Source organism: Cheilinus undulatus, linkage group 22, assembly GCF_018320785.1.
Source record: "Cheilinus undulatus linkage group 22, ASM1832078v1, whole genome shotgun sequence".
Classification (NCBI taxonomy): domain Eukaryota; kingdom Metazoa; phylum Chordata; class Actinopteri; order Labriformes; family Labridae; genus Cheilinus; species Cheilinus undulatus.
In genome coordinates this window covers 16226081-16243301 of record NC_054886.1, presented here as the reverse complement: position 1 = coordinate 16243301, position 17221 = coordinate 16226081, and the positions used below count along the sequence as shown (strand labels likewise).

Below are 17221 nucleotides of genomic sequence, written 5' to 3'. Positions count from 1 at the left end.
GGAAAATGTGCAAATAGGAATTCTTCAAATATAAATTTTACAGAAAATCTGGGTCCAACTTTCAAGGCAAACAGTGCAAAGAAGCTTGGCTCTTTCCATAATTACAGGAAGTAAAAACGCCTTCCAGAACAAAGCCAGGGACAAGACAACCCTTTAGCTAAAGTCCATCATTGCACCAACACTGCCATGTCTGCGAGACTCAGGAGAACGTGCACAGCATCTCCTTCAGACTCTGAGAGTGTTTGTGTGTTCCCTTCTGGAAAACCCTCAGAGATACTCGGCCTGTTCTTTGACAAAATATCCCTGCAGCATTGTTCTCCATCTTTCTGGGCATCACAAAATGTCATATCCTCTTTAGTGCACTCTGGAGTTATTACTGCAGACAAAGTCTCAGATCCATGAGGGAGGTCTGGCAGAGTGTCAGAAGGGACTCCTGCTATGTTTTTGCTCCCCATTTTGTCCTCCTCCACCAGGCCAAAGCCCCTTAACAGCGTTTTAGCTGCCTCAAGCTCCTTATCTGACCAACATCTTCCCACATTATTGCGTACACTGGTTTCACTCGAATGCAACGGCTGGATTGTCTCCTCACTTTTTCCAGCCTCCTGGTGGTGCAGTTTCAGGAGGTTTGTAACGGCCTGGTCCTCCTCCTGGGTGAGCTGGAGGATGAGACAGCTCTGCTGCACATGAGGGAGGGGGCTGTTTACTTTTAAGGTGAGGCTACCGAGATCCATGGTGGGGTGTGGTGCAGATCTGAAAGGGTCTGGACGTGCTGTTGGGGCCAGGCAGGCTGACATTAGAGGTGGTGGAGTGTTGAGCTGGAAGCAATCCAAGACCTGATGAAGAATTGAGTCATCATTTTTCTGTACAGTTCTAGGTCACAGAATTAGTTTCATCTTTAATATTTTACTTTTCTATGCTACTGTTAACTTCCTTTAAAAGACAATCTCAGGTCTTGAATAGTATTCCTGTAAATGTAAGAGCTGTGATGCAAAAGGAATGTCTGCTGGAAAAACAAGGCACCTTCTCTTTTCAATTTCCTTCCACCCCCCGGTCTGCGTCTCAGCACTGTCTGAAAGGACTGAGCTGATATTATTAAAGTGTTTTGTCTGTCTGAGCCCCTTCATAAGCACTGCAAGCACCTCTGCCACACAGGCAAAAGGACCCCCATCATCACACCAACATTTCCCCTACAAATATGATCACTTAATGACATTACAGTTCTGTAAATAATTTTGAACAGTTTAAACATGTGATTTGCTGTTTATGTTCTATTTTGAATAACAGTTTTGTGAGATTTGGCAATCCTTGCATTCTGTCTTTGTTTACATTTTACACAGTGCACCGACATTTTTGAAATTGGGGTTTATGTTCAAATATCACCAAACTACAGACGTTGCTACAACTTTGTTTACATTCTCAAAATGGGAAAATATGCTGTAAATGATAGAGAGTACAGTATCTGTGATGTTATATGAGTAGGAGTGCTTGACCTTGCTACTGGCATTAACACAATACTATAGGGCAGTGCTTCTCAAAGTGTGGGCCACGCCCCCCTGGTGGGCCCTAGAGGTACTGCAGGCTACATGTTATCATTTTAAGTCTCGGAAGTAACAAAACACAGCATGAAGTTGTAACTCATATCACCTTTTGGTCATTTACTTTGTCTGGTGTATGGAACTGGAGTCACGGTTAAAGTGGTGTTGGATTAATTGGTGACACTCAATTACACATTGTACCATACTGCTCACTTATCAATTTTAAGAGCTTGTAAGTGTTTTCACAGACATTGGTGCTACTAGGAAAGTTTGCTGGGCCATAAAGTCCCTTTAAATAGATTTAATGTTAGAATAGAAAATTTAAAACAAAAAAGACATTGGTTCATTAATTGTCTTATTTGAACTTACAAACACTTCTTAAGTATTGTCAACAGCTCTGAAAGCCAAGCACTTGCACTGAAATTCTCTGTTAAGGAGGTAAAAATAGGATTGTAAATATTTGAATCTTATGTCATGGTTGTATGAGAGGTTTTTGGTGGGCCTCAGGGGATATTCAGGTCTCAAATTGGGTGGCAGCATACTGGAGTTTGGGAAAGGCTGCTATAAGGGAAAAATGAGGGTATAATTTAAATGGCTGACTGATGCTTGTAGTGTTACACAGTTTCTGTTTAGTCACTGTATTACAGAAAACTAGCCATAATGCGATTAGACATTAACTTTGGGTTTCATTTGAACCCTAAATGTAACCTTGACTTTAACAGATTACTTTTTACAATACCTTTTAAGGGAAAATGACTCAAGGTTGTCTGAACTAACAAACTAGAAAGTTTATCATGTATTTCCCCTTAAACTTTAAGGCAATGAAATTGTGAGTTATTTTTTTCTAAATCGCATAATTGTCAAAGTTTCAATTTGTGTGTTATCAGGATTTCCATTGTTGACCACTCACCTTCAACTGGCCCACTGAATAGTGAATCCTCCTGCCATAGGCCATGGTGGGATCAGTGTAGAACAGCTCTGCTGGGGTGATGATGGGAAGGACTGCAGAGAACATGAGCTGCCGGTGAGGCTGGATGCTCGTCTGAAACAGGTGTGGTTGTGATGTCAGACTCACCTGTTTGGTTGTGATGTGCTTGGCTTGAAACCACGTAAAGAGGCTGGAAAGAGGGGTGGTGCAGGGTCTTGTTGGAGAAAGGAGGCAGGGTGGGCCGCCTGAGTCTCTGAACAGAAACACGGAGATGGAAGTCTACGTGTCGACATGCTTTGCTTTAACTTTGACCTCAAATAAGCTAGTTATGGGTAAGAACATGAGCTTTTAAAAATAACACTCACGTTACAATGTCCACCAGCGGGAATCATTTTGTCTTTACTTTTGCAGCTCGAATGGAAAAGTAGAATTAAGCTCCCTACTTCTATTTTGTTGTTGAAAGAGTGAAAGACGAAACCAACACATTCCCGTCTCCTCTAGCAGCTGGTTTGCGCCCCCTGCTGGTTCACTGAGGAGACCCCGTCGGTCCGTTCGTCGGCCATGTTTTTATAACATCCAACACAAAGGTAGACTTCAGGGGAGGAAAGTAATTACATTTACTCAAATTACTGTAATTAAGTTGCTTTTTGTGTACTTGTACTTTTTGGGTAGTTTTTAAAATCACTACTTTTACTGACGTATATTTTGGGGGGAAGTATTGTACTCAATTACATTTTAAAACGCATCGAGTAATGAGTAAAAAAACCCACTAAAATCTATGACAAGGAGATACCAAATTTCTGCCAGCTACACGAAAACGACCAGTTGTTTGGCTTTCATAACATATGACGGTAATACATGCACATAGCAGGTGAATGATTCCATATTTCCTCCCTTAACGGCTGTTGCATTGTACTTTAGGTTAGGTCACACCTCATAATAAACAACCCAGTTGGAGGTCCATATTTATGGTCGGAGCACTGACCTTAGAGTGAGGACGTATCTGTGGGCGTTCTTAGATATGCTTCTGACACTTTGTGGGCTTGTTTTGGCAGCCTTGACATGCCTTAAACATCCCAAAAAACCTTTCAGAAAATTTTTCCCAAAGGAATAATTTTGTGTTTTGATGGAATCACAAACTCCATTGCACACAGGGGCCCTAAGTGGGGACTGGGTAAGAGCAACATGCATGAAAATCAGACAAAATAAAAAGTCACTGGGGACTGTCCTCTCATATGTACAGGAAATTTCTCACTACAAACACTTAAAGGTCATATTTTGGCTGTTTTGGGCAGCATCACTGTTGTCACATCTGAAGGTTCTCCACATACAGATTTCATCAGATTGCCTCCTGTTTTTTTGTGCTTATTCAAGACAAGATGGAGATCTAAAGTTGTGCAGACTGAGTTTTCACCATAGGGTGGGGCTGTGAACAGGGTCCAAAGTTGGAAAATCTATTTTCCATATTTTTTGAAGTGTGCCAACCATTTTGATTCTATACAAGTCTACACAGCTTATGTCAATCATCAAACTTAACAGGGATGATCACACTTTCACCCAAAATTCAGTAAGCCATAATCAATTAAAAGACATTAAGGCTTTAAATTTTTAATTCTGTGAGTAATGAGTATACAAGCTTCACTTTAATTTTACTAAATTAAATTACTTTTCAACAATAGTCCAACTTCTTGAGATGCACTTGTATTTTAGAAAATATTCCTCTGTGCAATAAAAACTTCCTTCACCTAACGCTTCAGTCAACAAGTTAAACAGCACACAAAATAGGCAGATTTTTTTTAAACAAACAATTTATTAGAACCTTTTAAAAATATTTTGCGCAGTTAAATTTGGGCAACGTCAACTTTAACTTGTGAGTTTCCTCCTGCACCTGTGAAGACAAATGAACAATTTGATAAAAAATCTTGAATCACTCAGATGTGAAGTGTAAGTGTTAAATTTTCACCTTTAACACTTGGAAGATTGTTAAACAAAGAGACTTTGACGTATCGAGCAGGCGGATGGATGGCTGGATGGATGACTCTATATGGTCGAGCTGGGGTTCTAAGTACTGTTGTTGGCTTTATGGTGGGACTCTGCATAGCTACATTGTAGAAATAAAGCAAAAATATTAAACTGTAATGAGCAGAACTTGTCACGACTAGTAGGTCAATCTTTTGTACCTGCTGCAGGCTGCGTTGTGTGAATGATGCTGCCAGCACCGATGGTATCCGACTCAAACCTGTAGACCGAGAAGAGCCGGTGGAGACTGGCCAGAGGGTAAGTACATTGGATCACCACCCTGAAAGGTAAGAAAAAAATCCAAGATATGCAAAGTAGAATAATCAAAGCTGAGGTATTACTTAAATAATTCAATATATACCTTTCAATTTCTTCATCAGAAACTGCTTCGTTTGTGTTGAGGTTCTTGGGCTTGTAGAAAATCTCATTCTGATAGGTCACATTTTCTTTGCCAAGCTGAAGGCGAAAGATAACCAAAGTGTTACCAAGCAAAAGAAAAGTCACAGGTTAAAGGGATAATTCAGAAGCAGTACCATGACTGTGGACCCACAGCCGTTGAGTGGGATAGAGAAGAAAGCCCTGGTGCTGTCCATCTCTTTAGGTCCACAGAATTTGTCAACGAGGTTTGTTCTTGCAGGAACCCCTCCACTCGGGATGGCCATAGATAAATCAGCCACCACAGTCATCCTCCCATCAGTCGAACACACTACAAAGAGGTTTAGTTAAGTGCTTTTGGACCTTAATTCAATATCATACCAGCTCTTGATTTAAGAAAGAGGAGTGTCTTACAAATGAATTCTTTAGAGGAGAAGGGACAAGTCTTAACAGTGGAGCTCTGGACCTCAGAAGTTTCAGAATCTCTTACGAGGATCTCAAAAGTACCAAAGAATCCATTCAGAGTGGCGTTCTATAAAATAAAAGCATAGTTAATGATGTTCTGCTCCAAAATGATATAAAAAACACAAGAGCTTATGCTCTGGACTGAGTCTCTCACCTTGTACTCATAGCCATGAGTGAAGAGTGGCACCTCAAGCAGCAGACTCTGGCTGTCATTGCTCATGATGTAGCCGTGCTGGGCCGCCAGCTCTGATGTCAGTGGGTCCGAGCTGATGGTGATCAGCCACAGGTAGTCAAAAGGCTGGTGGTCCAGCCTGAAGCTGATCCCGGACTCAGAACAGACAGCATCAAAGACTGGAGGAGCTGTCAAAGACAAGTCAATGAGTACTTCCAAAACAAGGTATAGGAACATTTTTGATTTCCCACTATAAGAACTTACAGACGTCAGTGAAAGTTGCCACGATTGATGCAAGGTGTGAAAAAGACTCATTTTCAGGCAGCATCATTAGTGTGAAGTTGATGTCTAGTCTGTACTGAAGAACTGCTTCTTCTTTGATGAACTACAAGATGAAATGCAATCATAACTGTGCTGAGAGCCATACTAGATGCAAAAGGTCATAAGATTAAATTTTTGCCTACTTACCTGCTGAATGATGACAGGGTCATCAAAAGGCACCTCCAGAGTGTAGCCATGAGTGTTGTTGGGATTAACTACTTTTGTGATCGTGTGGCTGCTTGTATTCATAAACTGTACTGTGAATTCTTCTCCATTCAGTGAGACAGCAGACAACTCAACATCTTCAGGGACATCTCCAAGATAGACTGTGAACATACGCTCATCTAGAATGGTTTGGTTTTCACTGGAAACAGGATGAGGCAGTAGGTGCGTTGCCAGTATTCTGTGAAACCTGAGTCTGGTCTCAACAAGGTCCTCATCCACGAGGATTTGTTCCAAGTTCAAATGGAAGACGTAGAACTCGAAGAGATCGTCAGAAATTAAGCTCTGCAAAAAATTATTCAATCACGCTTCCAGTAAGATTTTAATAATTTTCCATTTCATCAATGTTCTAGTTCACAACAAAACAGTGAAACCTGTACATCTTTAAGTCCCAGATTGCATTTCCTTCAGAAATAGAGCTCAGCAAAATTTCAAGGAGGAAGAACGTTTCTACTCATTTGTTCATTTCTCTGCTTTCTTCCCTCTCCTGTGATCAGCTGATTACTGGGGTTGAACGTCTTAAGTACTAAGCATGCACCAGTCACATTTTAAATAATCTTTTCCTGCAGCCAGCTAGTCGTTTTAGCTGAACACTGCAACCCCCCCTCCACCCCAGCCACCTCCATTCACTTCATCAGCATCTAGTCCATATCCTCAAGCTACCCCATTGATTTCCCAGTCCAACTTCTCAGAAATCTACTCATCTGATCCTGCCATTTGCCTCACTTACCTTTCAAATACATGAAGTCATCAAAATGGAGTCTTATCACCAAAGACTGCACATTCCTTTCATTAAAAGTTGTAAAATAAATTCTTGAGTCATTAATACTCTTGTCATACATTTTACAAAATGTAAAGCAATTCAAAAGCAAATATAGTAGCATTAGTCTGAAAATGAGGGTGCAATAAGCTTTATGCAATAAAGGAGGAGGCTGGGGTGGAGGAGGTTAAGCGTTGCATTAGAAAGTCTTAACACTTTTGTTTCATTGTCCTCTACAATGACAACTTGTATCAAATAATGTCTCTGCGTTATACCAGACAACCAATGTCCAACAAACATGGTAGCTAAAGAAGCAAAATGCTTAAACATAAGTAAATCTCTTCAGTGGAAATCAAATCTGACCTTTTTATGAACTGTAAAGTTTGTATTATTTTAGATTGCTAAGGATTCCTATAGAAAATGCTGTAGTAGGCAAGCTAAAAACTGACTGGCAGTTCCTCATGGCTGAATAGTTGACAACTGCCAGGTTTTACAGAAACCAAAGCAATGGTTTTGGCATCCCAATTTGAAGAGTTTGAACATCCAGATGTTCTAAACTACCGAGCCAATATGCTTCAAAACATGGGAGACAGAATATTTAAATCCCCTGACCTTCCTGTATGCTCCTTCAGCATTGTATGGGATGCTGATCAGCACTGTGGCGTTGCGTTTCTCCACAATGTAGCCTCTCTCCTCTGCAACCGGCTGCTCTGCCAGTTCACCATTCAGTCCGACACTGAGCCGTGTGCAGTCTGAACAAGGATACAGCGCCTCTGGAGTCTCCCACATCATGTAGCCACCATCATCAGATGATCCGTTATCTGTGAAAAGAACACCAATGATGCTACTTAGACTGAAAATAAAGTGGAATGTAACAAAATGTTGCTATACTGACGCAGTGAACAAGCGGCCACCAGGTCTACCATGAGGACGACCCAGCTTTGTCTGGAGAACAGAGTTGCATGGACAGCCTCTACTGGAACACCATCCACCTGGAGAGAGAGACTCAAAATCAAAACCTCCTTCAGACACAATAGTTTTCATCATACAAGTAAGGAAATTTATGTTTGGTAGATTATTTCATTGTTGTAACAATGCTTTTTGCAAATAAATTTTATACTGTTGGAAAGTCTGTTTATTTTCCTTTTAAATGGTGCCACATTTGTAAGGACCATGCATTTGTGGGATGAGCAGCAATGGCAGAATCAGCTGTTTGGCACTGGAAGGGAAGATTTGGCAAATTTTTCATGGGCAAAACCTACATACTCAGCTCTGCTGCTCATCCCACAAATGCATGTTCCTTAAAAATGTGGCACCATTTAAAAGGGTAATAAACAGTTTTTACAATGGTATAAGATTTATTGTCAGGAAGCATTGTTGCAAAAATGAAATAATCTACCAAACACAAATTTTCGTACTTTTTGTGCCAAGTTTACGTGTATGAATCAATGGTAAACCTCAGTGTGGTGCGAGTCAGGTTGTCCATACGGTGTACGAAAAACAAGCCTTCCATCCGTCAAGGCAAACATGTAGCCCCTATCACGAGCTTCAGAGAGATTCATGGGGGGAAGCTGCTCTTCGGTCCTGTGAAACATCACCTGCCAGTCTGAGGTGGTAGAGCTATGAACCTGCAAAGAGATTTAAAGACTTTAAAAAGTTATAGTTAAACATTTATACATTCATTCAACCAGGATCAAAGGCATACAGTCTTAAGAGTCTCCCAGTCATCTTTCTTTGTTCCAGATGGACAGGTGACTTCACTCTTTACAGACACCTGGAAAGAAATCATAAAAACATCACTTTTTTATACATTTAATACTTTTACAACACATGGTACAACAGAACAGGTCAAAGGGGAAATGATACAGTTCAACTTGCAGATAAATTCTCAGTAAGGGTTACTTTCTGAAAATTTCATTTGCGATTATTATCAGTCCATTTTAGCTTTAGAGTGAACTGAAACACGACCTTTACAAAAATGTTTTCATGCATACCAGCATAGTTTAACTCACAAAAGACAAGGAGAATAAGCAAAATTAAGAATAGAATATGCACCAAGAACCTTTCTATCCCTTCTGTGTTTACATATATAATCGATTTGATCCAGTACCAACTGACTGTATCATAATAGTCTTAAAGAAAATGGTCAGTAAAGTAGTGAGAGAAAAGGTTGAAAAACACTGAGCTAGCTGGTTGTTAATTGGTCTCCAGCAGTGACTGGATTCTGGTCTGCCATCCAATACTGTCACTTATAAAATACACCCTTGACTAAGCTACTAAGACACAGGTCAGCTTACCTCCATGTAGTTGAGCTCGCAGGTAACCTCTCTGGGAGACCAGGGGAGAGATGGAGAACAGGTCTTGTTCAAGGCATAGGAGACCTCCTGTCCTTCATGAATCGCAATCAGGTTGAAGTTGAACGTAAACACTTCATCATCCTGAAAAATGGAGTTAAGTGATCAAATGCAAACCTGGGTCTCTACAGTTGCTAATATTTGATTATTATCATAATCATAAAAAAATACACATACAATGTTTTCTGCGTGACAGCTGAAGTAAGAAGCTCTGAGCTCAACACGACCCGGCAAAGGGAGGACATTGACACTGTAACCACACTGTGCTGCATACTTCTCATTGATTTGGTACACGCCTGTTTCATCTGGAAGAGAAATTTTATATTAGCAAAGCACTTTATTTCCCTGCACACATTTTTTTAATCCATAGGTGATGTAAAAGAAATTGCTACACAGGGGGTGATCATGACAGACATGTCACAATACATTAATAGTATATATTGATATTTTTTTTCCAACTTTTTTGCGTTCGTTTTTCAATCAAGATCCAACCTGATCATAAATATAAAATAACTGGGGAATTTAACCACTTAAATGACTGTTAAAATGCAAAAAGCCCCTATGTTTATGACGTTAAAAAAAAAGGAAAAAAAAGTTATATACTACATGCAAAATGAATTTTCTTAAAGGGGGTTATCACAAGCTTGAATATGTTAATGAGCAACAACAACTTTCTGCATTATCATCATTTTTAATATTAATAATTTTTTAAAAATATCGTTACACTCCGGCTGTTCATGACCAAAAATTAGAATAAATTAAAAAATTAAAAAAAAAAAAATTTTTTGTATGAATGTTCTCATCAAGCTCAGACCTCATCTTAAATTTCTAATACTTATTATTTTTAGAAATCTAACCCTTTCAATTGCACTTTTTAACATAAAAGGGGGTTATCACAGCTTTGAATGAGAATTTTTATTAAGTTTTTTTTTTTAATTTAATAAAATTGCTACACCTAACCCATTAGTGACCAAAAACTGACACGTAAATGGCCATAAATAAATAAAAATCTGCAGTTGCATCAAATTTTTAATGAAGGTCAGACCTGATCATAAATATTAAGTTATGATTAAAATCTGAGAACCCTTTAAATGCCACTTTAGTGCAAAAACACAATTATGTAAAACACCAAAAAGAAATATTTCACATACCACATGCAAACTGGATTTTCATGAAGAGGATTATCACAGCCTTGAATGTGTTAATAGTGAGCAACAACTTTGATTTTAAATTTTCAGAATTAAATAAAATGTTAACTGGTGTCCCTACAAAGAAGCAAGGAAAAAGCATGCAGTGTCCCCTCATGCCAAATATCATTTGAATCACAGCTTTTCTTCCAAAAGTGATGGCTGGGAGAATCAAAAATTGTGGTTTCATGGGTTACAATGAGGCATTTTTAATAGGGCTGGCAAAAGATTAACATTTTTAGTAGCGATTAATCTCAGGATTCTGTACTTAATTGTGATTAATCACACCATATTTACAGCATTTAAAATTCCACTAAAACTGGTTTGTGTCATTTTGAATTTTCCTACTCTCTTAAACTGAGGGTAAGAGATTCAGTTTGGAGTAAGGCCTGCTTTTATAGGTAGACTGAAAATTTTAACATGAACTTAACCACAGAAAAAGGAACTTGTTCTGGACTGAAAAGGAAATGACTGAACAAATTGTTGATCACAGAAGGTTCAGATGACTTTTCTGAGGTTTTTAAAGTGAGATGAGAGACTGAGGAGTGATGGGCTTAGTTCACACCACTGTGGCTGTAGGGAGACCCTGACCTGGCTTAAACCAAATTTGTTGGAAAGAGACAATAAAGCCTGTGATTAAAAATTTTAGTGCACTTATTGTAGCTCACAGTCAATGATTAGTGCCATTTATATTGACAGCCCTCATTTTTCGCCACAAACACCCTAATACAGGACGTGTGCTGAGCTTATTGTTGATCTGTTACAGACTCTGGTGTTAACATTTAGAAACTTATTGGGGGGAAAAAAAAGTTATCAAAATAATAAAAATAAATAAATAAAGATGACCCAAAAACCTGCAAAATGGCCTCAACATCCTTTAATGGTTGAGCATGATTATATCAGGAAAGTTATTAAGGGGAATTAATCATCATATTAAAGAGTAATTCTGTGGTGATGCAAAAACTGCAGTGTCTAGGAGCACTGTTTCCTGAAAGCACGTTCTATCTAGGCCCTGCTCTTCATTTTAATCACAAAGCTTTAAAATTAAATAATTCACCTATTAAAAACTTACCGACAGCCTCAAAGCGAGCTTCCTCCCCGATGAAGGAGAGGTCAACAGCTATCATGAAGTAACGGTCATGACACTCCATTTCAAGAGCTCCTTCGTGGACAAAGATTCAGGTCAATATGTTGTTTGAAACAAAGATTTCTTTATGTTGGTCAATCTGACAAAGAAATTCTCACCATTGGGAATGCCAGCACAATGTGCAGTTGGCCACATGTATAGAAGTAAGGCCAGTCTGTAAATAAAAAGCACATTTTTAACTTTTAAACATAAAACATTAAACAAAACAACCTAAAAGTTACAATTTCAACAACAAACCTAAGGTAAATCCAGAAACCCATAGCTGCTAATGTGTTGGCAGTGTCTAAAGCTAGCTTAAATGCTAGCAAACTACACCTGCTAAAACAACACAAGCTAATGTGAACCAGTTTTCGGTGTTTCCTGGCAAAACTGGCACCATGAGACGCCGTCTGCTACACCTGCTTTTATAAATGCATCTCTTCATCCCTGAAACTCCAACTCCATCAGCTGCTGTTGATTCAGAGCTAGCTTAATTGCTAATGAGCAACACATGTGGCTGTAGGCCATCAGGGCCTGTGATTAGCCAATGAAGACATGCATGTATATAAGCTGGAGTAGAAAACTGCCCCTCATAGTGCCAGTTTTACCAGGAAATACCAAGCAAGAGTTTCGTTTTAGCTTGTGTGGGTTAGCAGGTGTAGTTTGCTAGCACTTAAGCTAGCTTTAGACACTGCAAATACTTTTGTGGCTATGGGTTTTTGGTTTAGTTTTAGGTAAGGCAGTTGTAAGATCAATTTTTAGCAAATAAATTACATTGATGCTTCATTTGTCACTTTAAGTTTTTCAATGTTTTTAAATGTTTTTCCTTTTACAGCGTGACCTTGCTTCTGTCTTTCTGGGCAACTGTGAAATGTGATCAAATCCCCAATGGTAGGAATTAACACAGCATTGTGAAGTTTGCTATCTGTGTGAAAGCTTTGCTAAGCCTTTGTTTGTGCCCGTAGGAGTTCTTCATATGGAGTGTCATGATCGTTCCCTCATGATAGCTGCTGATCTCTCCTTTACCGGGGATGAACCTCGCTTTGAGGCTGTTGGTAAGTCTGCAAAGCCTCGTTAAAACCCTAAACCAGGGAAACCCAGCATCTCATCTATGAAGGGAAGTCTGAAGATTAAGGCCTTAATTGGTGCACAGGTAGAAATATTTAATGTAATGTGTACTTTCCAGATGAGACAGGTGTGTATCCCATCACTGTGCAGTATGCAGCAGAGTGTGGATACTGCATCAGAGTTCTTCCTGTACCTGACCGCGTGGAGCTCCGAGCTTCTTACTTCAGCTGTCACACCAACAACAAAGTATGTATAAACTGCATAGGAAACTTAATTTCCATGAGGTTGAAATGAACTGTAATTCTGACAATTTTTCACCTTTAAGGATGATGAAGTGTTTACGTTCAACTTCAACCTGATTGCGACTCATGAAGGACAGGAGGTCTCCTACGCCTTGAATAAGACCTGTTCTCCATCTCTCCCCTGGTCTCCCAGAGAGGTTACCTGTGAGCTCAACTACATGGAGGTAAGCCTCATTTCAGTTTATCATTTAAGTGATGACTTAAATAGATGCTTAATAGCTTTATCTGTTCTGTAGGTGTCTGTGAGGAGTGATGTGACCTGTCCAACTGGAACAAAGCCAAATGACTGGGATGCTACAGTCCAGACTGTATGGTTGACATCTGAAATATTAGGCTCCTATCCCTGCGCTGCAGGACAGAAAGATTTAAGGAATCTTTCATACCATCAGCAATTAGACTGTATAATTCTAAAGTAAACAGATGAGACTCCCAGACTGAATTTCCCTTCGGAGATTAAAAAAAGTTATTGTAATGTCAGTGAAGCTAAAATATATTAAGCATGAAGCGCTAAAGCCGTCTGATGTGCTTTCTGTTCTACTTCCAGGCATATAGTGGAGCCACATCAGACTGGCAGGTGATGTTTCAAAAGGATGATCCAGTACCTATGAACCTCACTGAGGCTCATGAAAGGGGTTACGCATTTGACTTGACTGATGGAAGGCTAGTTTTTCGTACACCATATGGACAACCTGACTCATTCAGCACTGAGGTACCACTGACTTTATAACTTTTATTAAAGTGAAGAAATGCAATAAACTCCAATTTTCTTGCTGGGACCCTGACAAACCCACTGGGCCCTCGCCAGTTATGATATGATGGCATCTATGTTTGATGGTTGGGTCAGTAGCATTGGTGCCAGCATCCTGGCTAATAAAGACTTTATTTTGGAGCTGTGTTTCAAGTTGTTGTGGTCCAAATTAAGTTTTGATTTTGCATCCCTGTCCAGGTGAATGGTGTTCCAGTAGAGGTCGTCCATGCGACTCTGTTCTCCAGACAAAGCTGGGTCGTCCTCATGGTGGACCTGGTGGCTGCATGCTCCATGGGTCAGTATAATCATCTGTTTGCTCTACTTGTCCACAAGGTAATCAACAAAAAGCTCTTTTCTGATGGTTTGTTCAACAGATGAAGGCTCGTATGACGACAGCGGCTACATGATGTGGCAGACTCCAGAGGTTCTCCACCCGCTGGTATCTGGTCAGCATGCGATGCAGATCAACACTGGAGTCAATGGTGAACCTGTGGAGCAGCAGGTTGCAGAGCAGAGGGGCTACATAGTGGAGAAACACAACAACACAGTGCAGATCAGCATCCCTTATAATGCTGAAGGGGGATACAGGAAGGTCAGGGATCACTTAAATGTAATCTTGGCAGTCAAAATCAGGATCAGACTGTTCATTGTGGTTTATTTTCGCATCTGCTGCAGAGCTTTGTGTCCGGTGACCTGTTTGAGTACTACGTCTTTGATCTGTGCTTGGAGAAGCTCTTTGTGGATGGGGATCACGTGGACACCAGACTCCGCTTTCACAGGACACTGGCCACTCCCTTGCTGCCATACTTTCTTTTCACAGTAAACCGTAGGTCGAATAATCTGACGTATTTTATTTGAATGACACAAAGATCTGACTAGATTTCTCCTTCTAGGAACAGTCCTGGAGGAGCTCACCTTCACAGTCTACCTTGGAGATGTCCCTGAAGATGTTGAATTGTTTGCCGTTTTTATGAATGGAGAAGAATTCACAGTACCGTTTATGAATACAAGCAGCCACACAATCACAAAAGTAGTTCATCCCAACAACACTCACGGCTACACTCTGAAGGTGCCTTTTGATGACCCTGTCGTCATTCAGCAGGTAAGACTCTTTGTCCTGGGATGTTTGAGGATGTCTTCCTGGATAAAGTTAAATTTATTTCTGCTCTCTAGTTCATCAAAGAAGATGAGAGGCTGCAGCACAGGCTGGACATCAACTACACACTGACTGTGCTGCCTGAAAACCAGCCGTTTTACCACCTTGCTTCAGTCATGGCATTAATGGATGTCTGTGAGTCCGACTTTATATCTAGAATTAATCTGTCATACTTTTGCTTGAAGTGGAGTTATTCATAGTCCTGTATTTGACAGCTCCTCCCATCTTTGATGCTGTCTGTTCTGAGTCTGGGATCAGCTTCAGACTGGACCACCGGCCTTATGACTATCTGTGGCTGATCACCATTGGCTCAGACCCGCTGACATCAGAGCTGGTGGCCCAGCACGGCTACATCATGAGCAATGACAGCCAGAGTCTGCTGCTCGAGGTGCCGCTCTTCACTCACGGCTACGAGTACAAGGTGAGGAGGAAAATTAATCTGAAGCTCTTTTCTCTGAAGATGCTTTCAGTTATTTTGCAGATTGATAACCAAGCTGCCTGTGTTTGACAGGAAGTTACTCTGAATGGATTCTCTGGCACTTTTGAGATCCTGGTGAGAGATCCTGAAACCTTTACAGTCCAGAGCTCCACTGTTAAGACTTGTCCCTTCTCCAGCACTGAATTCATCAGTAAGAACCTCCTAAATTTTACTGTAATGTTTGGCTCTTGCATAGTCATGTTGACATGTACTTAAACCTCTCTGTAGTGTGTTCGACTGATGGGAGGATGACTGTAGTGGCTGATCTGTCTCTGGCCGTCCCACATAGAGGAGTTCCTGCCAGAACAAACCTGCTCGACAAATTCTGTGGCCCTAAAGAGACAGACAACACCAGGGCTTTCTTCTCTTTCCCACTTAACAGCTGTGGCTCCACAGTCAAGGTGCTGCTTTTACTAGCCTTTTTAAAAAGTCTGCAAATGTATCAAATTTGTCATTAACGTGTCCAAAATTGTTTTTCTTCAGCTTGGCAAGGAATATGTGACATATGAGAATGAGATTTTCTTCAGTAAGTTGTCACGTGCTCTGAAAAATCCAGCAGACTCCAGCACTGACATTGACAGGTTTGTAGTTTTAAACCGATCAGTTATTTTTAAATCTAATTGGCCATTAATGCAAATGTGTTCCTCTTGTCTTGCAGGGTGATAATTCAGTGCACATATCCTTTGGCTGGTCTGCATCGTCTCTTCTCAGTGTACAGGTTTGAGTCTGACTCTGAGGGCGTTGGCAGTATCGTACATTCGGCACACTCCACTGAAGGTAAGAGGGTCACCTGTTGAAATGAACCTACACATTACTTTGGTTTATCACATGCTGATCATCTGTGGTTTTGATGTTTTAGGTCTCATCAGTGCAACCATGGAGCCCACAACTGTTGTACAAACACGAGTGACTACCAGACGCACCAGAAGGCCCGTCTCTAGACGACCCGGCTACTATCCTGCAGCCCAGCACATCAAAGTGTCCAGCTTTCTGAGGAATATCTCTCAAAAAGGTAGATATATTAAAGTAAACTAGCACAAGTTTGAATAAGACTATTGCTAATTGTATTTCTCTTTCAGGAGCAAGAGGACAAATGCAAACCAAAGTGAATGTTTTACTTTGAGTGTTTTTAAAATGCAAATTAAAGATGTTTTGTAAAATGAGTGACTTCTTTGTACAGTTGTCTTCTGTGAATTTTCAGTGACAAGTGTCATTTTTGTAACGTCGGTGGTATAAAAGCAAAATTGTCAAATGTGGAGCTGTTTTCAATCTGAAAATCAAAGCGTTTGAATTAAAATGTCGACCAATCTTGTGCATTGGACTAGACGGTGCCAGATGGAGCTTTCCAATAATGGAGCACTACTAAAACAGTTTGCATTGCTACAACCAATTTCTTTTTACAAGTTGAAGCCTTTATCTTTACCACAAAACAAACTGGTTAAAAATGCTCATGCATTTCCCTCCATCCAAGATCCAAACAAGTAATTGAAATTGTAAAGTTATTCATTAAACGTGACTTAACTTTACTACAAACAAAATGTTAAGTGTTGATAAATTTACTGAATATATGCAAATCTTAAGTGCTCTGTAGGTGCCTAGATCGATTTACGTCCACATTTGAAAGGGAATGAATTCATGTTGGCAACTAAATCACAACCTTAAGTTTAGAGAGATAAAATGGCCTGGCAGAAATTGCAGATTTAAGAACCAATGCAGGTGGATAGGCATTTGACACATGATTGAAATGTGTGTCTTTAAATGTGCACAAGAGCATAGTACTGATGACCTCCTGTGCCAGCAATTTTCAGCAGCTGAATGTGCAAATTAACATGACTAGTAAACTGTATGTAGCAGCTTGTACTACTGCTTTAGCAGCAAAGTATCACTAAACTTAAATGTACATTGACTGTTGGAGAAAATAGGTGACTGTCTTTAAATTATTCAGAACAACAGCTGAAGTGTGAATCACTGCCATTATAGTAGCCCTAATCCTCTTTATTCTCCT

The 17221-nt window shown here is 40.1% G+C and overlaps 3 protein-coding genes across 4 annotated transcripts; 1 reads left to right on the top strand and 2 right to left on the bottom strand.

Moving 5' to 3' along the window:
* Positions 1–9: 9 nt before the first annotated feature.
* Positions 10–2913, bottom strand: LOC121505074. The gene is made up of 4 exons (XM_041780210.1): positions 2829–2913; positions 2611–2716; positions 2446–2537; positions 10–833 (listed from the first exon to the last, which is right to left on the bottom strand). The coding sequence occupies exons 1-4, from the start codon at positions 2853–2855 to the stop codon at positions 168–170; spliced, it is 891 nt and encodes a 296-aa protein (XP_041636144.1). The 5' UTR covers positions 2856–2913; the 3' UTR covers positions 10–167.
* A 1340-nt stretch (positions 2914–4253) lies between these two features.
* Positions 4254–11909, bottom strand: LOC121504631. 2 transcript variants are annotated; one of them, XM_041779593.1, is made up of 18 exons: positions 11723–11909; positions 11584–11639; positions 11411–11500; positions 9329–9456; positions 9095–9235; positions 8503–8571; positions 8255–8425; positions 7693–7789; positions 7410–7618; positions 5963–6322; positions 5759–5879; positions 5477–5682; positions 5272–5389; positions 5016–5188; positions 4844–4938; positions 4644–4762; positions 4427–4564; positions 4254–4351 (listed from the first exon to the last, which is right to left on the bottom strand). In XM_041779593.1, the coding sequence occupies exons 1-18, from the start codon at positions 11743–11745 to the stop codon at positions 4305–4307; spliced, it is 2361 nt and encodes a 786-aa protein (XP_041635527.1). In that variant the 5' UTR covers positions 11746–11909; the 3' UTR covers positions 4254–4304. The 2 variants fall into 2 exon arrangements, with proteins under 2 accessions (XP_041635527.1, XP_041635528.1); XM_041779594.1 differs by having other exon boundaries at positions 11411–11497.
* Positions 11910–12037: 128 nt separating this feature from the next.
* Positions 12038–16379, top strand: zpax4 (zona pellucida protein AX 4). Its single transcript, XM_041779592.1, has 19 exons — positions 12038–12198; positions 12300–12355; positions 12430–12519; positions 12651–12778; positions 12858–12998; positions 13071–13142; positions 13379–13543; positions 13781–13877; positions 13957–14174; positions 14258–14408; positions 14476–14684; positions 14756–14873; positions 14954–15159; positions 15250–15367; positions 15445–15617; positions 15700–15797; positions 15875–15993; positions 16076–16228; positions 16296–16379. The coding sequence occupies exons 1-19, from the start codon at positions 12176–12178 to the stop codon at positions 16337–16339; spliced, it is 2379 nt and encodes a 792-aa protein (XP_041635526.1). The 5' UTR covers positions 12038–12175; the 3' UTR covers positions 16340–16379.
* Positions 16380–17221: the final 842 nt, after the last annotated feature.